Below are 17,358 nucleotides of genomic sequence, written 5' to 3' on the forward strand. Positions count from 1 at the left end.
GAAGACAAATGTGTAACAACATACCCACTCTTGGTCAGAACATTCGTTGTTATTCAGTTTTAAATTTGTATTTGATATTTTTCTGCTAATACACCTATCTATTTCAAAGCAGTCATTCATTGTCCAGGTGATACATTCGTCCGTAAAGACAGGCAGAGACCAGGCCACCAGTCATGTTTGAGTGTTTCATGGTCACTCTGCCATCTGCAGCTGTTTCCAGATGCTCTGGCTGCTCCAGGACCCTCTTGCTAACCAAAACTGATGGGTACACATATCTGGTCCCAAACTTCCCCTCCAACAGGAAGTCCATTTTAGACTCGGCCTCTTCCGCTTCCTGTCCACAGGAACTGGTGTCCAACCCTGCGCAGCGGACTAGTGCACACACCTGCAAAAGAGACATGATAAATGTGAAAAGAGTCTAGTCAGGCAGTTTTAAAATATCAAAAATTATTCTCATTCATACCTGCAGGGCCATGCGTGAATACATAGTGTGTGTTCCAGCAAATGCCCCCAATGCGTAGAGCTCTTTACTGTCACCCTGTGGTAACCGCCGGTACTGCAGGTGACAGCAAAAGGTGCCATTACACACATTCACTTTGCCCTCTGTCTCGTTCAAGAGGACAAATGTAAATGGGTCAAAAATCATGGATGAGATGAAGGTGGCAGAGGAGGGAGGAACTGATGAAGCATTTTCAGGAGGGGGAGAATCAGAACAGTTCTCTTGGTGACAGAATCCAGAGTCTGTAGCAGTAGATGATGTGGACTCACTCCTAACTACCCCCTCCTTTGTGGTTACATTCTGCCCCACCCACAGTGGGTCTAAGACTGGCACCCTGGCCACCAGCAGCCTGCCCTCCTCTGGGTCTCCTTTCTGGGCGTAGTGGTAGGTGGCAGAAAAAGGGGTATAGATACCACTTCCTCTCATCTTCAGTTGGTCATAACGAATGTTGGCCGCTAGCAGGGTGACATTGGCACCTAAGCTGAATGCCTGCTGGATCTGGACCGCGTCCATTAGGGGGGGATGGTTTATCCAGGCTGTTGGGTAGACCAGCTGACGCACACCCTAAAATGGGTGCAAGAAGAGAAGGATGTTAGGAAAAACGAAGAACAAACAGAAATGCAGAGTTGGGTAAAAAATTTGAGTGGCTGTTTTTATACCTTCTCCACCAGGGCAACTGTGGGCTTGTGGAACAGGATGTCAAAGCATATCATGAGGCCAAACTTTCCAGCAAAAGGTGTATCAAACGTTATGATCTCAGGTTGCGGCGGCGTGTCAAAGTGTGGCTCAAAGAGAAAAAGGTTGTTTTTATGGTAGCGAGCCACCAGCAGGCCATCTGACCTGTATGAAAGAAGGTTATGTAAACAGAACACTAGGAAATGATTTATTGATGCACTTGCTTGACTTCAGCTAAACTTCTTTTTTAAGGTCTACACTGCACCCTTAGTGCAGACTTGGGTTGAACACTTGGGGGACTGATGACGCTTATTCATGAAAATACTCGAGTTTGAGCTGTTTTGGTAGTTATCATTATAAAAGGTTATTTTTAACATGTAAATATCAACACTTCTCTGGTGTGCCTTAGTACTATACTGCAGTTTCTAACTAAAGTGATGTTGCCACATTTATGCACGGCAGATCTGTACAGGATTCCCAAATTGTCAGTGCTTCATGACACAGGGGATAGCTCTGTGATTAAAAGGGGGGTGAAAGTGGTGATTATAATAAGTCATGATTGTCACAGCTTTTAAAGCACCCACCTATTATAATGCATTCTTTCTAATCCCACCCCATGCCTTAGTGCACCACACGGAGGGTGCCTAGCCACGAGGTGTGTCAGTAATACCTAGCTTAGACGTTACTACTTAATTACCATAACACCTAAAACCTTTGTCCCCCACATTCTGGTGCCATTTACTGCACCTGAAAACCACGTTGGTGTTAAACAGCCAGCGTCCATCAGAGGGACAGGAGGAGGTGATGTCAGTCTTCAGGGGGCAGGGCTGCAGGTCAGCCATGTTGGCCACCAGGTAGAGGTTGTTACGACGGGCCATGCAGCTCAGCCGCTGGAGAACCTGTAAAACACAAACACACTCAAATGTGATTTATATTCACAGACTGGTGCTGCATTAGTGAAGTCTCTGGGCAGCCTAGTGGTGTCTCTATGTCCGTGTATCCTGTCAGAATGCTCATTCAATAACAAAATCAATTCAAAAAGTATGATTGTGCACCTCAGTGTTGTTGTATTTGCCCGGCTCTGTGCAGGGGTTCCAGCTCTCCTGCTGGGGATCAGGAATGGTTTCTAGGTAGCCAGAGATGGAAGAACGGCTGAAGTTAAAACCATGAAGACCATCTTCTGGAAACACCAGGATCTGGGCACCCTGACCAAGGGAAGATCAGGGCAGAGTAGAGATGAGACAAGCTTCATTACTATTCTGCAGTCTTGAACTGTGAGGCAGTAACTGTGCTTCTTTATATAAGTATACAGAGAAATACATCCATTCGTGCCTGAGGCCTTCATCACCAATGACTGTTATTGTTGTACACATGACAAATAAAGAACCTTGAGTTCCTGATGACTGAGTTTACTTGGGAACACTAACTCGTTTGCAATAATATATGCTCAAACCTACCCTGCTATCACAAGTTTAAGGAATGGCCATTTTATTTATACAGCATTATCCTGACTGTGCTTTTCTGTAACGTATGTCACTGCTCAAACAGAAACTGATTCTTAAATATAGTGGTCTCTGGTTATGATCTAAGCTTAGTTAACTGTTAAATATTCTGCAAATTATAGCAAGTGAAAACTGCAGTGACATCTGAGACTTTATTTAAGGGGTCCAAAGACCAATAGGCTACAGTGGAAAGTTTGAGTGGAAAATTAACAAAAATCGTGATATGCAGAAAACAGTCTCTACTGTAATGGGTTTGACTGTCACTTTCAGTGAATTGAGGAATAAGGCAAAAAATTGTTTATTTGGCTGAAAAACTAAACATTTATAACTGTCTCCTGACCTGACCATACCTGCTGAGCAGCCTGGGCAGCCTGCTCCTCGTAGATATCCAGGTTTTTCTGCATATGCTGCAGGGCATCGAGGCGGGACAGGGGGCCATCGGACTTCGGTTTCAGGATTAAGTTGTGCTCATATACAGCAGCAACATACCAGGAGTCCATGACAGGCTCTGTCTGAACAACGGCCGAAATAAAAAAAAAACTGACGACAACAGTCAAAAACATTGTTCCAGTCTTCATTGACAGACATTAATGTTGAAATCAGTTAATGCAACACGCTACTTTTATGTTTACCATAGCGTCTCAGGGGTCCAAAGTCCTACTAGAGGCCTAGGTAAACCGGTTTAGAAGTGATAGAAGCTCCCCTTGCGAAATGATGTTGTGTTTACAATGTGGGTTTGTGCAGCAGCTCCATGTCTTACCTTTTCAAATATCTATTGGAAGCTACATATGTAGGTGGTTTTGTGAATCCCTGGATGACTGGCAGTGACATTATACAAAGTGTATGTCACTTAGTGTTCTACGCAGATCGAAATCTCACATGCGTGATGTCACATGTAGTCTGTTAAATACCACATGGTAGTCTACATTCGGCCTCTCAGAATCTTCTCGCTCTAAAAGGTTCTGATTGGAAGTCATCCAGGGATTCACAGAACCATAAAACCTTGACATAGTGCAAGATGCTGTCCAGGAAAACACCACACAGACCTCTGATAGTGTGACATTCTGTCATTACCGTGTGAAGAAATAAATAAAAGTCAACATGCTAAAGGGCCTAAATTCATCAAAACAAGGACACACCAATGCCCTGAGTAAAAGCAATCTTTTATAATGACTTTCTATATTATATATTATAACCAAGCAGTCGTAATTACTTTTTTTAAATATAATGGGGATGTATCAGATATTGTCTTCAGTTTGTCTGCAGTATTCTGTGCAGATGTTGGGGGAGAGAAGTCAAGAAAGTCAAACAGCCCCTCTCAGAGCAGAAAGGAATGTGGCCATAACATGAGGGGGTTGCCACATCCTGTAGGTCAGACATCTCTTGGGGTTACAGGCAAACTATATGTTTATAGGCACACTCCTCCTTCAGAGGGAGGCTGAAGAAGTAATTGGACCAGGATTGCGCTGAAGCAAAGGGCCAAAGGATCCTGGCCCCAACCAACCAATGGGAGGAGGCGACACCCCGGAGTAGAATAGAATATCAACTGTCTGTACTAGGAAGTCTGGGCCATTTTGCAGAGCTTTCAGAGCGAAGCAAGATCCTGTAATCCTTTTGCTTTATTACTTACAATAAACCACCTTAAATGAGAGAAGTTGTTTGTCTTCTGTCCTAACTGACCAATTGGACCACGTCAACCGCACAGGATGTGGCCTCATTCCTGGTAGAATGACGAACTTCAAATGATGGGGCTGCAGGACCCTGTTGAAACATCCCAACTTTAGCCAAGGCTACACACAGTGCCGTTCATAGTGGGCAGAGTCCCTCACCCAGCTCAGTGCTTACAAAGCTCCTGAGGAAAGTCTACATTTGCAGGCTGAGTGTCTTGAAATTACAGTGAAGGTAAAGGAGATGGATTTTCTCTGGTGCTAGATGCAGGGCCTTATAGTACATCATCCCCATCCTCACCTGAATCCTAGGCAAACCTTAGGGGTAAGTGCAGCCCATGCCAATGCTTTAAACTGAATTTTAGCTTAGGACACAACTGATGACTTTAATAACACATGGGTACAGAGTCGACCGTTCTCTGGGATATGTTTTCATGCTAATCGAATGTGACCAGTTTTAGCCCTAACCGCTAATTAGCTTGTAACGCTAGTAGTCGGTAAAGTAAACTGGTCACATTCTGGTAAAGTAAAAATAAATCTCTATTTCTATACCACTAACAACGCTCAAAATAACACCACACTTCCACGGTAGCATAATGAGGGTACCTCTATGTAAACCAAAGCATTGAGAACGTTGTAAGTGTACAGACAGTTTATTAAAAAGATAAAGACAGCACCATTCGCGTATACAGGCAGGCGCCATCTTGGGAAAACAGTCTCGACCAGTCGAACCACGAACACCGTGCAACCAGTAACATAGCTCAAGCATGGGGTTCGTGGTTTGACTGGTCATGACTGTTTTCCCAAAATGGCGCCTGCCTTTATACACGAAGGGTACTTCCGGGACATCCGGGACATGGCTCAGGCAATTATCCTGGAAATGTAATTCCGTTGATGAAGACTAGTAGCCAGGTAATCCAAGTGAGAACTGTGATGGAAACAGAATGTGATTGACATTCAACACATGCACTTTGTTACTGCCACGGGCAGTCAGCAAGGAATTAAACACATAGACTACCTGGAGGGATTTAGATGTAATTCAGAGTTTTTCTTTGGGCTATCATAGCAGATGGATGGCTGTCACTCACGCACATTGGTAACGTATAAGACAAAAGACAAATGTGTAACAAGCCCCCCTAAATTTCATCTCAGTCCCCCTAAAAATTATAATAAACATTTTTCTTTCTTTATTTAATTTTGGTGTCAGAACATTCGTTTGATGTCAGCACATTCGTTGTTATTCAGTTTTAAAAATGTATTCGATATTTTTCTGCTAATACACCTATCTATTTCAAAGCAGTCATTCATTGTCCAGGTGATACATTCGTCCGTAAAGACAGGCAGAGACCAGGCCACCAGTCATGTTTGAGTGTTTCATGGTCACTCTGCCATCTGCAGCTGTTTCCAGATGCTCTGGCTGCTCCAGGACCATCTTGCTAGCCAAAACTGATGGGTACACATATCTGGTCCCAAACTTCCCCTCCAACAGGAAGTCCATTTTAGACTCAGCCTCTTCCACTTCCTGTCCACAGGAACTGGCATCCAACCCTGCACAGCGGACTAGTGCACACACCTGCCACAGACATATGATAAATGTGATAAGAGTCTCATTAAGCAGTTTTAAAATATAAAAAAATATTCTCATTCATACCTGCAGGGCATAGCGCCCATCCACAGTGTGTGTTCCAGCAAATGCCCCCAATGCGTAGAGCTCTTTACTGTCACCCTGTGGTAACCACCGGTATTGCAGGTGACAGCAAAAGGTGCCATTACACACATTCACTTTGCCCTCTGTCTCGTTCAAGAGGACAAATGTAAATGGGTCAAACATCATGGATGAGATGAAGGTGGCAGAGGAGGGAGGAACTGATGAAGCATTTTCAGGAGGGGGAGAATCAGAACAGTTCTCTTGGTGACAGAATCCAGAGTCTGTAGCAGTAGATGATGTGGACTCACTCCTAACTACCCCCTCCTTTGTGGTTACACTCTTCCCCACCCACAGTGGGTCTAAGACTGGCACCCTGGCCACCAGCAGCCTGCCCTCCTCTGGGTCTCCTTTCTGGGCATGGTGGTAGGTGGCAGAAAAAGGGGTGTAGATACCACTTCCTCTCATGTTATATTGGTCTTTACGAAGGTTGGCCGCTAGCAGGGTGACATTGGCACCTAAGCTGAAAGCCTGCTGGAACTGGACTGAATCGAGAAGGGGGAGCAAGTTCATCCAGGCTGTGGGGAAGATCAGCTGACGCACACCCTAAAAGGATAGGCCATTGTTAGGAAAACAGAAAACCAAACACAGGAATAAGTGGCTTAGTTTTCTACCTTCTCCACCAGGGCAACTGTGGGCTTGTGGAACAGAATGTCAAAGCAGATCATGAGGCCAAACCTTCCAGCAAAAGGTGTATCGAACGTTATGATCTCAGGTTGCGGCGGCGTGTCAAAGGACTGCTCAAAGAAAAGGTTGTGTTTATGGTAGCGAGCCACCAGCAGACCATCTGACCTGTTTGAAAGAAGGTTTTGTAAACAGAACACTAGAAAATGACGTATTGATGCGCTTGCTGGACCAAAGAAAAACTTCTATTTTAAGGTCTACACTGCACCTGAAAACCACGTTGGTGTTGAACTGCCAGCGTCCATCAGAGGGACAGGAGGAGGTGGGGTCGGTCTTCAGGGGGCAGGGCTGCAGGTCAGCCATGTTGGCCACCAGGTAGAGCTTGTTACGACGGGCCATACAGCTCAGCCGCTGGAGAACCTGTAAAACACAACCACACTCAAATGTGATTTATATTCACAGACTCTGGGCAGCCTAGTGGTGTCTCTATGTCCGTGTATCCTGTCAGCATGGTCGTTCAATGACAACATCAAGTTGAAAAGTATGATTGTGCACCTCAGTGTTGTTGTATTTGCCCGGCTCTGTGCAGGGGTTCCAGCTCTCCTGCTGGGGATCAGGAATGGTTTCTAGGTAGCCAGAGATGGAAGAACGGCTGAAGTTAAAACCATGAAGACCATCTTCTGGAAACACCAGGATCTGGGCACCCTGACCAAGGGAAGATCAGGGCAGAGTAGAGATGAGACAAGCTTCATTACTATTCTGCAGTCATGAACTGTGTGGCAGTAACTGTGCTTCTTTATGTAAATATACAGAGAAATACATCCATTCGTGCCAGAGGCCTTCATCGCCAGTAGTCATGTTTCCATCTAATTGTCAAGCAAATTTTAAGCGAACTTCGAAAATGTCGCACAAAAGAAAAAAAAGAAAATGCAAATTAGAAGCGTTTCCATCAATTGGTTTAGAGCGAATAAACTAGACTACGCTTGATATTACGAATGGTTGTAGATTGCATTAGGTTTGCTAAATCAAAGATTTTAGAAGCTAATTTTTTTGGCTAAAAAGTTTTTTAGCATTGTACAAGTTGGCCACCTGTGCAGAATACAGGGTTGTGGCAGAGACATTTGGTGTCAACCGTTCACCGCTGCGCAGTGTGCAGGGCCATAGGATTCAAGCTGTTGAACCAATATCCGAATAGGTCCGAAGTCCTACTAGAGGCTGAGGTAAACAGCGCTGACTCAGCAGATCCTTCTGTTTTAGAAGTGATAAGAAGCTCCCCTTGCAAAACAGTGTTGTGTTTACTGTTTAAATCTGGGTTTTTGCAGCAGCTCTATGTCTTAAATTTTCAAATACCTATTGGAAGCTACATATGTAGGTGGTTTTGTGAATCCCTGGATGACTGGCAGTGACATTATACAAAGTGTATGTCACTTAGTGTTCTATGCAGATCGAAATCTCATATGCGTGATGTCACATGTAGGCTGTTAAATACCACATGGTAGTCTACATTCGGCCTCTCAGAATCTTCTCGCTCTAAAAGGTTCTGATTGGAAGTGATAAATGATAAATAAAGAACCTTTCATTGTCAACTTATGTCACTAATCAAACAGAAACTGATTATTAAATATGCATATAGTCTCTTGTTATGAAGTGACAACTGCAATGACATCTGAGACTTTACTTAAAGGATGCATAGACCAATGCTTTTTCAGTGGAAAGTTTGAGTTAAAAATTAACAAAAATTGTGATTTGCAGGACAAAGTACTTAATCTTGAATACCATACCTGCTGAGCTGCCTGGGAAGCCTGCTCCTCGTAGATATCGAGGTTTTTCTGCATGTGCTGCAGGGCATCGAGGCGGGACAGGGGGACATCAGGCTCCGGGTTCAGGATTAAGTTGTGCTCATATACAGCAGCAACATACCAGGAGTCCATGACAAGCTCTGTCTGAACAACGGCCGAAATTAAACAAAAACTGACGACAATGATAAAAAACATTGTTCCAGTCTTCGCTGACAGACATTAATGTTGAAATCAGTTAACGCAACACGCTACTTTTTTTTTTACTATAGCGCCTCAGGGTTCAAAGTCCTACTAGAGGCTGAGGTAAACAGAGCTGACTCAGCAGATCCTTCTGGTTTAGTGACAAGAAGCTCCCCTTGTGAAACAGTGTTGTTTACTGTATAAATCTGGAGTCACATTTACAGTTATATATTGTACAGCAGCTCCATGTCTTACATTTTCAAATAGCCTACTTATTGGAAGTTACATAACATAACTGTGGTTTTGTGAATCCCTGGATGACTGCCAGTGACATTATACAAAGTGGATATCATAGTGTTCCACACAGATCGAAATCTCATATGCGTGATGTCACATGTAGGCTATAAATGCCAGCTGAATTTTAGCATAGGGCACAACTGATGACTATGACTAGGCCACAGGACATGAATCAGAACGCCTAGTATTATCACAAATGCAAACAGACAAACAAATGGCTAGCCAGTCAGGCTAATCCAACCCGCTGATATCTTGTTTACATGTATTGCAAGTGTCGCCAGACCTATCACCGCGCTGTGGAATAAGGTCTGGCTACACCACACACTGGATAGGAGAAAAAAATGCTCTGGGTTGTTTGCATTTTTTTTTAAACCATTCACAATTGTTTTGGCTGGCACTGAGGTCAGGCGCAGCAAGCGTGGCTCTGCAAAATGGTCTTTTTCGTTATACTCTACTTTGACTTTTTCATCACTTTTCGACATACATTTTTATCAATTTGTTTCGACATGCTATACTAGGACCTTTTTCACTTTTTTTTTTTAGACATACTATACTATGATTTCCTTAAAGTACTATAGTAAGACTTTTTCAACATACTATGATTTTATGACTATTATTTAATGTGTTTAAATTGGTTGCACGGTGGATCAGTGGTTCGCACTGCTGCAAATAAGCACTGCAGACTCTGACTCTTGATTTGATCCCTAGTCTGGGCTGATCCTTTGGTTTGTATTTTTTCCAGAATTTTTGTGACATACTATGACTATCACTTTATCTACATACTATACTATCACTTTTTATCACTTTTTTTCGACATCCTATACTATGACTCACCTTTATTCAATATAATACACTATGATATTTGACTTTTTTGGACATACTATACTGTCACTTTCATCAACATACTATACTATGACTGTTTTATCACTTCCTTCAACATACTATACTATGACTTTAGCACTTCTTTCGACATACTATATGTGGCAATGCGAGTGGCCTATGAATTCAATTCAATTTTATTTATAGTATCAAATCATAACAGAGTTATCTCGAGACACTTTACAGATAGAGTAGGTCTAGACCACACTCTATAAATTCCAAAACCCCAACAATTACAGTAATTCCCTCAAGAGCAAGCATTAGCAGTGGCTATTGCGACAGTGGCAAGGAAAAACTCCCTTTTAGGAAGAAACCTCGGCAGACCCAGACCCTTGGTAGGCGGTGTCTGACGGGCCGGTTGGGGGTGTGATGAACACTTGAGAAACTAAAAATGTCCGACAACGCCACTTGGGATAGGCCCAAGACCTTTAAAAAGCACACAGATCCGTTCTCAAAATCAGGGGTCAGAGACAATAAAGTAGTTATAGGAAAACATACAATTTAATTTAATTAGATATGTTAAAATAGCAATATTTTCTTTTAAAAACAGAAAAAGTACTGTATATTGGAAAAAGTTAAACAACAAAACACAATTCGAAATCAACAATCATGCATAATGAAAAGAAAGAAAATATCAAACAAAATCAACCAAAATAACAAGAACAAAAACCCACATGCAATATGTACAACAGTTAATACTATATACAGAGCCAATTTTGTACCAGTTTCCAGACTGCTTTTGTACTAGTATCCAGACCACTTTTGTACTAGTATCCAGACCACTTTTGTAATAGTATCCAGACCACTTTTGTACTAGTATCCAGACCAGTTTAACCCGAATCCAGAACAGCATCAGTGGGTTGAAGAATGCGCCGGGGAGTACTGGCCCTTTAATTAGTTGAGGCACCACGATAGCCCCACAGCAGCATGTATGAGGCTGCAGCCCAGTCCAGCTGTGTTGTGAAACACCATTAAAACAGGACCGCAATGATTTTAAAGCAAACAGGCAAACACAGCAACTTATCGATTTACAGGACAGGCCGCCCTTGGACCCCGGTGGAGGCGCACACCCCGCGCACACACACAGCGGCCCACACTATAACAAATAAAACTATGTCAGATCTTGATAACGCCCAAATGGGTCGAAACAGGGAGGCATGCAGCTTACCGAGACACCCAACGCCAGCAGCCCAGACTTTTTCGACATGACTTTTTCGACATACAATACTATTACTTTTTTATCATTTCTTTCGACATACTATACAATGACTTTTTTATGACTTTTTCGACATACTATACTATGACTTTTTTATCATTTCTTTTGACATACTATACTATGACTTTTTTATCACTTTTTTCGACATACTATACTATGACTTTTTTAATCACTTCTTTCGACAAACTGTAGTATGACTTTTTATAACTTTCTCGACATACTATACTATGACGTTTTTTAATCACTTTTTCGACACACTACACTATGACTTTTTTCGACATACTATATTATGACTTTTTATCACTTTTTTGACGTACTATACTATGACTTTTTAAATCACTTTTTTCGACATGCTAAACTATGACATTTTTATTACTTTTTTCGACATACTATACTATGACTTTTTCGACATACTATACTATGACTTTTTTAATCACTTCTTTCGACATACTATACTGTGACTTTTTTATCACTTTTGTCAACATACTATACTATGACTTTTTCATGACTTTTTCGACACACTATACTATGACTTTTTTATCACTTTTTAGACATATATATACTATGACTTTTTTATCACTTTTTCAACATACTATACTATGACTTTTTATCACTTTTTCAACATACTATACTATGACTTTTTCATGACTTTTTCGACATACTATACTATGACTTTTTCATGACTTTTTCGACATACTATACTATGACTTTTTCATGACTTTTTCGACATACTATACTATGACTTTTTTATCACTTTTTCAACATACTATACTATGACTTTTTTATGACTTTTTCGACATACTATACTATGACTTTTTCATGACTTTTTCGACATACTATACTATGACTTTTTCATGACTTTTTCGACATACTATACTATGACTTTTTTATCACTTTTTCAACATACTATACTATGACTTTTTCATGACTTTTTCGACATACTATACTATGACTTTTTCATGACTTTAGCACTTCTTCGACATACTATATGTGGCAATGCGGAGTGGCCTATGAATTCAATTCAATTTTATTTATAGTATCAAATCATAACAGAGTTATCTCGAGACACTTTACAGATAGAGTAGGTCTAGACCACACTCTATAAATTTCAAAACCCACAACAATTACAGTAATTCCCTCAAGAGCAAGCATTAGCAGTGCCGTAACGACAGTGGCAAGGAAAAACTCCCTTTTAGGAAGAAACCTCGGCAGACCCAGACTCTTGGTAGGCAGTGTCTGACGGGCCGGTTGGGGGTGTGATGAACACTTGAGAAACTAAAAATGTCCGACAACGCCACTTGGGATAGGCCCAAGACCTTTAAAAAGCACACAGATCCGTTCTCAAAATCAGGGGTCAGAGACAATAAAGTAGTTATAGGAAAACATACAATTTTATTTAATTAGATATGTTAAAATAGCAATATTTTCTTTTAAAAACAGAAAAAGTACTGTATATTGGAAAAAGTTAAACAACAAAACACAATTCAAAATCAACAATCATGCATAATGAAAAGAAAGAAAAATCAAACAAAATCAACCAAAATAACAAGAACAAAAACCCACATGCAATATGTACAACAGTTAATACTATATACAGAGCCAATTTTGTACCAGTTTCCAGACTGCTTTTGTACTAGTATCCAGACCACTTTTGTACTAGTATCCAGACCACTTTTGTAATAGTATCCAGACCACTTTTGTACTAGTATCCAGACCAGTTTAACCCGAATCCAGAACAGCATCAGTGGGTTGAAGAATGCGCCGGGGAGTACTGGCCCTTTAATTAGTTGAGGCACCACGATAGCCCCACAGCAGCATGTATGAGGCTGCAGCCCAGTCCAGCTGTGTTGTGAAACACCATTAAAACAGGACCGCAATGATTTTAAAGCAAACAGGCAAACACAGCAACTTACCGATTTACAGGACAGGCCGCTTGGGACCCCGGGTGGAGGCGCACACCCCGCACACACACAGCGGCCCACACTATAACAAATAAAACTATGTCAGATCTTGATAACGCCCAAATGGGTCGAAACAGGGAGGCATGCAGCTTACCGAGACACCCAACGCCAGCAGCCCAGACTTTTTCGACATGACTTTTTCGACATACAATACTATTACTTTTTTAATCACTTCTTTCGACATACTGTAGTATGACTTTTTATCACTTTCTCGACATACTATACTATGACGTTTTTTAATCACTTTTTCGACACACTACACTATGACTTTTTTCGACATACTATATTATGACTTTTTATCACCTTTTTGACGTACTATACTATGACTTTTTAAATCACTTTTTTCGACATGCTAAACTATGACATTTTTATTACTTTTTTCGACATACTATACTATGACTTTTTCGACATACTATACTATGACTTTTTTAATCACTTCTTTCGACATACTATACTGTGACTTTTTTATCACTTTTGTCAACATACTATACTATGACTTTTTCATGACTTTTTCGACACACTATACTATGACTTTTTTATCACTTTTTAGACATATATATACTATGACTTTTTTATCACTTTTTCAACATACTATACTATGACTTTTTATCACTTTTTCAACATACTATACTATGACTTTTTCATGACTTTTTCGACATACTATACTATGACTTTTTCATGACTTTTTCGACATACTATACTATGACTTTTTCATGACTTTTTTGACATACTATACTATGAATTTTTTATCACTTTTTCAACATACTATACTATGACTTTTTCATGACTTTTTCGACATACTATACTATGACTTTTTCATAATTTTTCGACATACTACACTATGACTATTTCATGACTTTTTCGACATACTATACTATCACTTTTTTATCACTTTTTCGACATACTATACTATCACTTTTTTATCACTTCTTTAGACATACTATACTATGACTTTTTCATGACTTTTTCGACATACTATAGTATGACTTTTTTATCACTTTTTCGACGTACTATACTATGAATTTTTTTATCATTTCTTTCGACATACTATACTATGACTTTTTATCACTTCTTTTGACATACTATAATATGACTTTTTTATGACTTTTTCGACATACTATACTATGACTGTTTTTTATCACTTTTTCGACATACTACACTGACTTTTTTCGACATACTATACTATGACTTTTTAAATCACTTTTTTCGACATACTATACTATGACTTTTTTAATCACTTCTTTCGACATACTGTAGTACGACTTTTTATGACTTTTTCGACATACTATACTATGACGTTTTTTTAATCACTTTTTCGACATGCTATACTATGACATTTTTATTACTTTTTTCGACATACTATACTATGACTTTTTCGACATACTATACTATGACTTTTTTAATCACTTCTTTCGACATACTGTCACTTTTTTATCACTTTTGTCAACATACTATACTATGACTTTTTCATGACTTTTTCGACACACTGTACTATGACTTTTTTATCACTTTTTAGACATACTATACTATGACTTTTTCATGACTTTTTCAACATACTATACTATGACTTTTTTATCACTTTTTCAACATAATATACTATGACTTTTTTATCACTTCTTTCAACATACTATACTATGACTTTCTTGTCACTTTTTCGACATACTATAGTATGACTTTTTCATGACTTTTTCGACATACTATACAATTACTTTTTTATCACTTCTTTCGACATACTATACTATGACTTTTTTATCACTTCCTTCAACATACTATACTATGACTTTAGCACTTCTTTCGACATACTATATGTGGCAATGCGAGTGGCCTATGAATTCAATTCAATTTTATTTATAGTATCAAATCATAACAGAGTTATCTCGAGACACTTTACAGATAGAGTAGGTCTAGACCACACTCTATAAATTCCAAAACCCCAACAATTACAGTAATTCCCTCAAGAGCAAGCATTAGCAGTGGCTATTGCGACAGTGGCAAGGAAAAACTCCCTTTTAGGAAGAAACCTCGGCAGACCCAGACTCTTGGTAGGCAGTGTCTGACGGGCCGGTTGGGGGTGTGATGAACACTTGAGAAACTAAAAATGTCCGACAACGCCACTTGGGATAGGCCCAAGACCTTTAAAAAGCACACAGATCCGTTCTCAAAATCAGGGGTCAGAGACAATAAAGTAGTTATAGGAAAAACTTACAATTTTATTTAATTAGATATGTTAAAATAGCAATATTTTCTTTTAAAAACAGAAAAAGTACTGTATATTGGAAAAAGTTAAACAACAAAACACAATTCAAAATCAACAATCATGCATAATGAAAAGAAAGAAAAATCAAACAAAATCAACCAAAATAACAAGAACAAAAACCCACATGCAATATGTACAACAGTTAATACTATATACAGAGCCAATTTTGTACCAGTTTCCAGACTGCTTTTGTACTAGTATCCAGACCACTTTTGTACTAGTATCCAGACCACTTTTGTAATAGTATCCAGACCACTTTTGTACTAGTATCCAGACCAGTTTAACCCGAATCCAGAACAGCATCAGTGGGTTGAAGAATGCGCCGGGGAGTACTGGCCCTTTAATTAGTTGAGGCACCACGATAGCCCCACAGCAGCATGTATGAGGCTGCAGCCCAGTCCAGCTGTGTTGTGAAACACCATTAAAACAGGACCGCAATGATTTTAAAGCAAACAGGCAAACACAGCAACTTATCGATTTACAGGACAGGCCGCCCTTGGACCCCGGTGGAGGCGCACACCCCGCGCACACACACAGCGGCCCACACTATAACAAATAAAACTATGTCAGATCTTGATAACGCCCAAATGGGTCGAAACAGGGAGGCATGCAGCTTACCGAGACACCCAACGCCAGCAGCCCAGACTTTTTCGACATGACTTTTTCGACATACAATACTATTACTTTTTTATCATTTCTTCGACATACTATACAATGATTTTTTATGACTTTTTTCGACATACTATACTATGACTTTTTTATCATTTCTTTCGACATACTATACTATGACTTTTTTATCACTTTTTTCGACATACTATACTATGACTTTTTTAATCACTTCTTTCGACATACTGTAGTATGACTTTTAATGACTTTCTCGACATACTATACTATGACGTTTTTTAATCACTTTTTCGACACACTACACTATGTCTTTTTTCGACATACTATATTATGACTTTTTATCACTTTTTTGACGTACTATACTATGACTTTTTAAATCACTTTTTTCGACATGCTAAACTATACACATTTTATCACTTTTTCGACATACTATACTATGACTTTTTCGACATACTATACTATGACTTTTTTATCACTTCTTTCGACATACTATACTATGACTTTTTTATCACTTTTGTCAACATACTATACTATGACTTTTTCATGACTTTTTCGACATACTATATTATGACTTTTTCATGACTTTTTCGACATACTATACTATAACTTTTTTATCACTTTTTCGACATACTATACTATGACTTTTTCATGACTTTTTCGACATACTATACTATGACTTTTTCATCACTTTTTCGACATACTATACTATGACTTTGTTATCACTTTTTCGACATACTATACTATGACTTTTTTATCACTTTTTCGACATACTGTACTATGGCGTTTTTATGACTTTTTCGACATACTATACTATGACTTTTTTATCACTTCTTTCGACATACTATACTATTACTTTTTTATCACTTCCTTTGACATACTATACTATGATTTTTTTATCACTTTTGTCAACATACTATACTATGACTTTTTCAAAGCGGCTTTTTAGACCTTTTGTACTACCGAGCTTTTTTATCGCGCACCTTGGGCGTTACTATACTATGAGCTTTTTCGCGGCTTTTTCAACATACTATACTATGACTTTTTATCCGCTTTTTTTTCAACATACTATGCTATGACTTTATCACTTTTTAGACATACTATGTTATGACTTTTTAGATTTATGCTAATACTATAACTTTTCATGACTTTTTAGACATACTATGCATGACTTTTTCATGACTTTTTCGACTATATATACTATGACTTTTTTATCCCTTTTTCGACATACTATACTATGACTTTTTAATGACTTTTTTAGACATACTATACTATGAAGCGTTTTATAAACTTTTTCAATATACTATACTATGACTTTTTTTATCACTTTGTCAACATGCTATACTGTGACTTTTTTTATCATTTCATTCGACATACTATACTATGACTTTTTTTATCACTTCTTTTGACGCTATCGCTATGACTTTTTATCCACTTTTTACGACATACTATGAAGACAGTATTACGTAACTATAG

At 39.2% G+C, this 17,358-nt stretch overlaps 2 protein-coding genes across 2 annotated transcripts; both read right to left on the reverse strand.

Annotated features, from left to right (window-relative positions):
• Window positions 1–28: 28 nt before the first annotated feature.
• Window positions 29–3,291, reverse strand: LOC120571021 (biotinidase-like). Its single transcript, XM_039819707.1, has 6 exons — window positions 3,027–3,291; window positions 2,230–2,379; window positions 1,922–2,073; window positions 1,159–1,339; window positions 464–1,063; window positions 29–385 (listed from the first exon to the last, which is right to left on the reverse strand). Exons 1-6 carry the CDS (start codon window positions 3,252–3,254, stop codon window positions 113–115), a joined length of 1,584 nt encoding a protein of 527 aa, XP_039675641.1. The 5' UTR covers window positions 3,255–3,291; the 3' UTR covers window positions 29–112.
• A 2,226-nt stretch (window positions 3,292–5,517) lies between these two features.
• Window positions 5,518–8,735, reverse strand: LOC120571022 (biotinidase-like). The gene is made up of 6 exons (XM_039819709.1): window positions 8,454–8,735; window positions 7,228–7,377; window positions 6,941–7,092; window positions 6,663–6,840; window positions 5,995–6,594; window positions 5,518–5,916 (listed from the first exon to the last, which is right to left on the reverse strand). Exons 1-6 carry the CDS (start codon window positions 8,664–8,666, stop codon window positions 5,644–5,646), a joined length of 1,566 nt encoding a protein of 521 aa, XP_039675643.1. The 5' UTR covers window positions 8,667–8,735; the 3' UTR covers window positions 5,518–5,643.
• Window positions 8,736–17,358: the final 8,623 nt, after the last annotated feature.

The sequence above is a fragment of the Perca fluviatilis genome, chromosome 13, assembly GCF_010015445.1.
Source record: "Perca fluviatilis chromosome 13, GENO_Pfluv_1.0, whole genome shotgun sequence".
In the NCBI taxonomy this organism is placed as follows: Eukaryota; Metazoa; Chordata; class Actinopteri; order Perciformes; family Percidae; genus Perca; species Perca fluviatilis.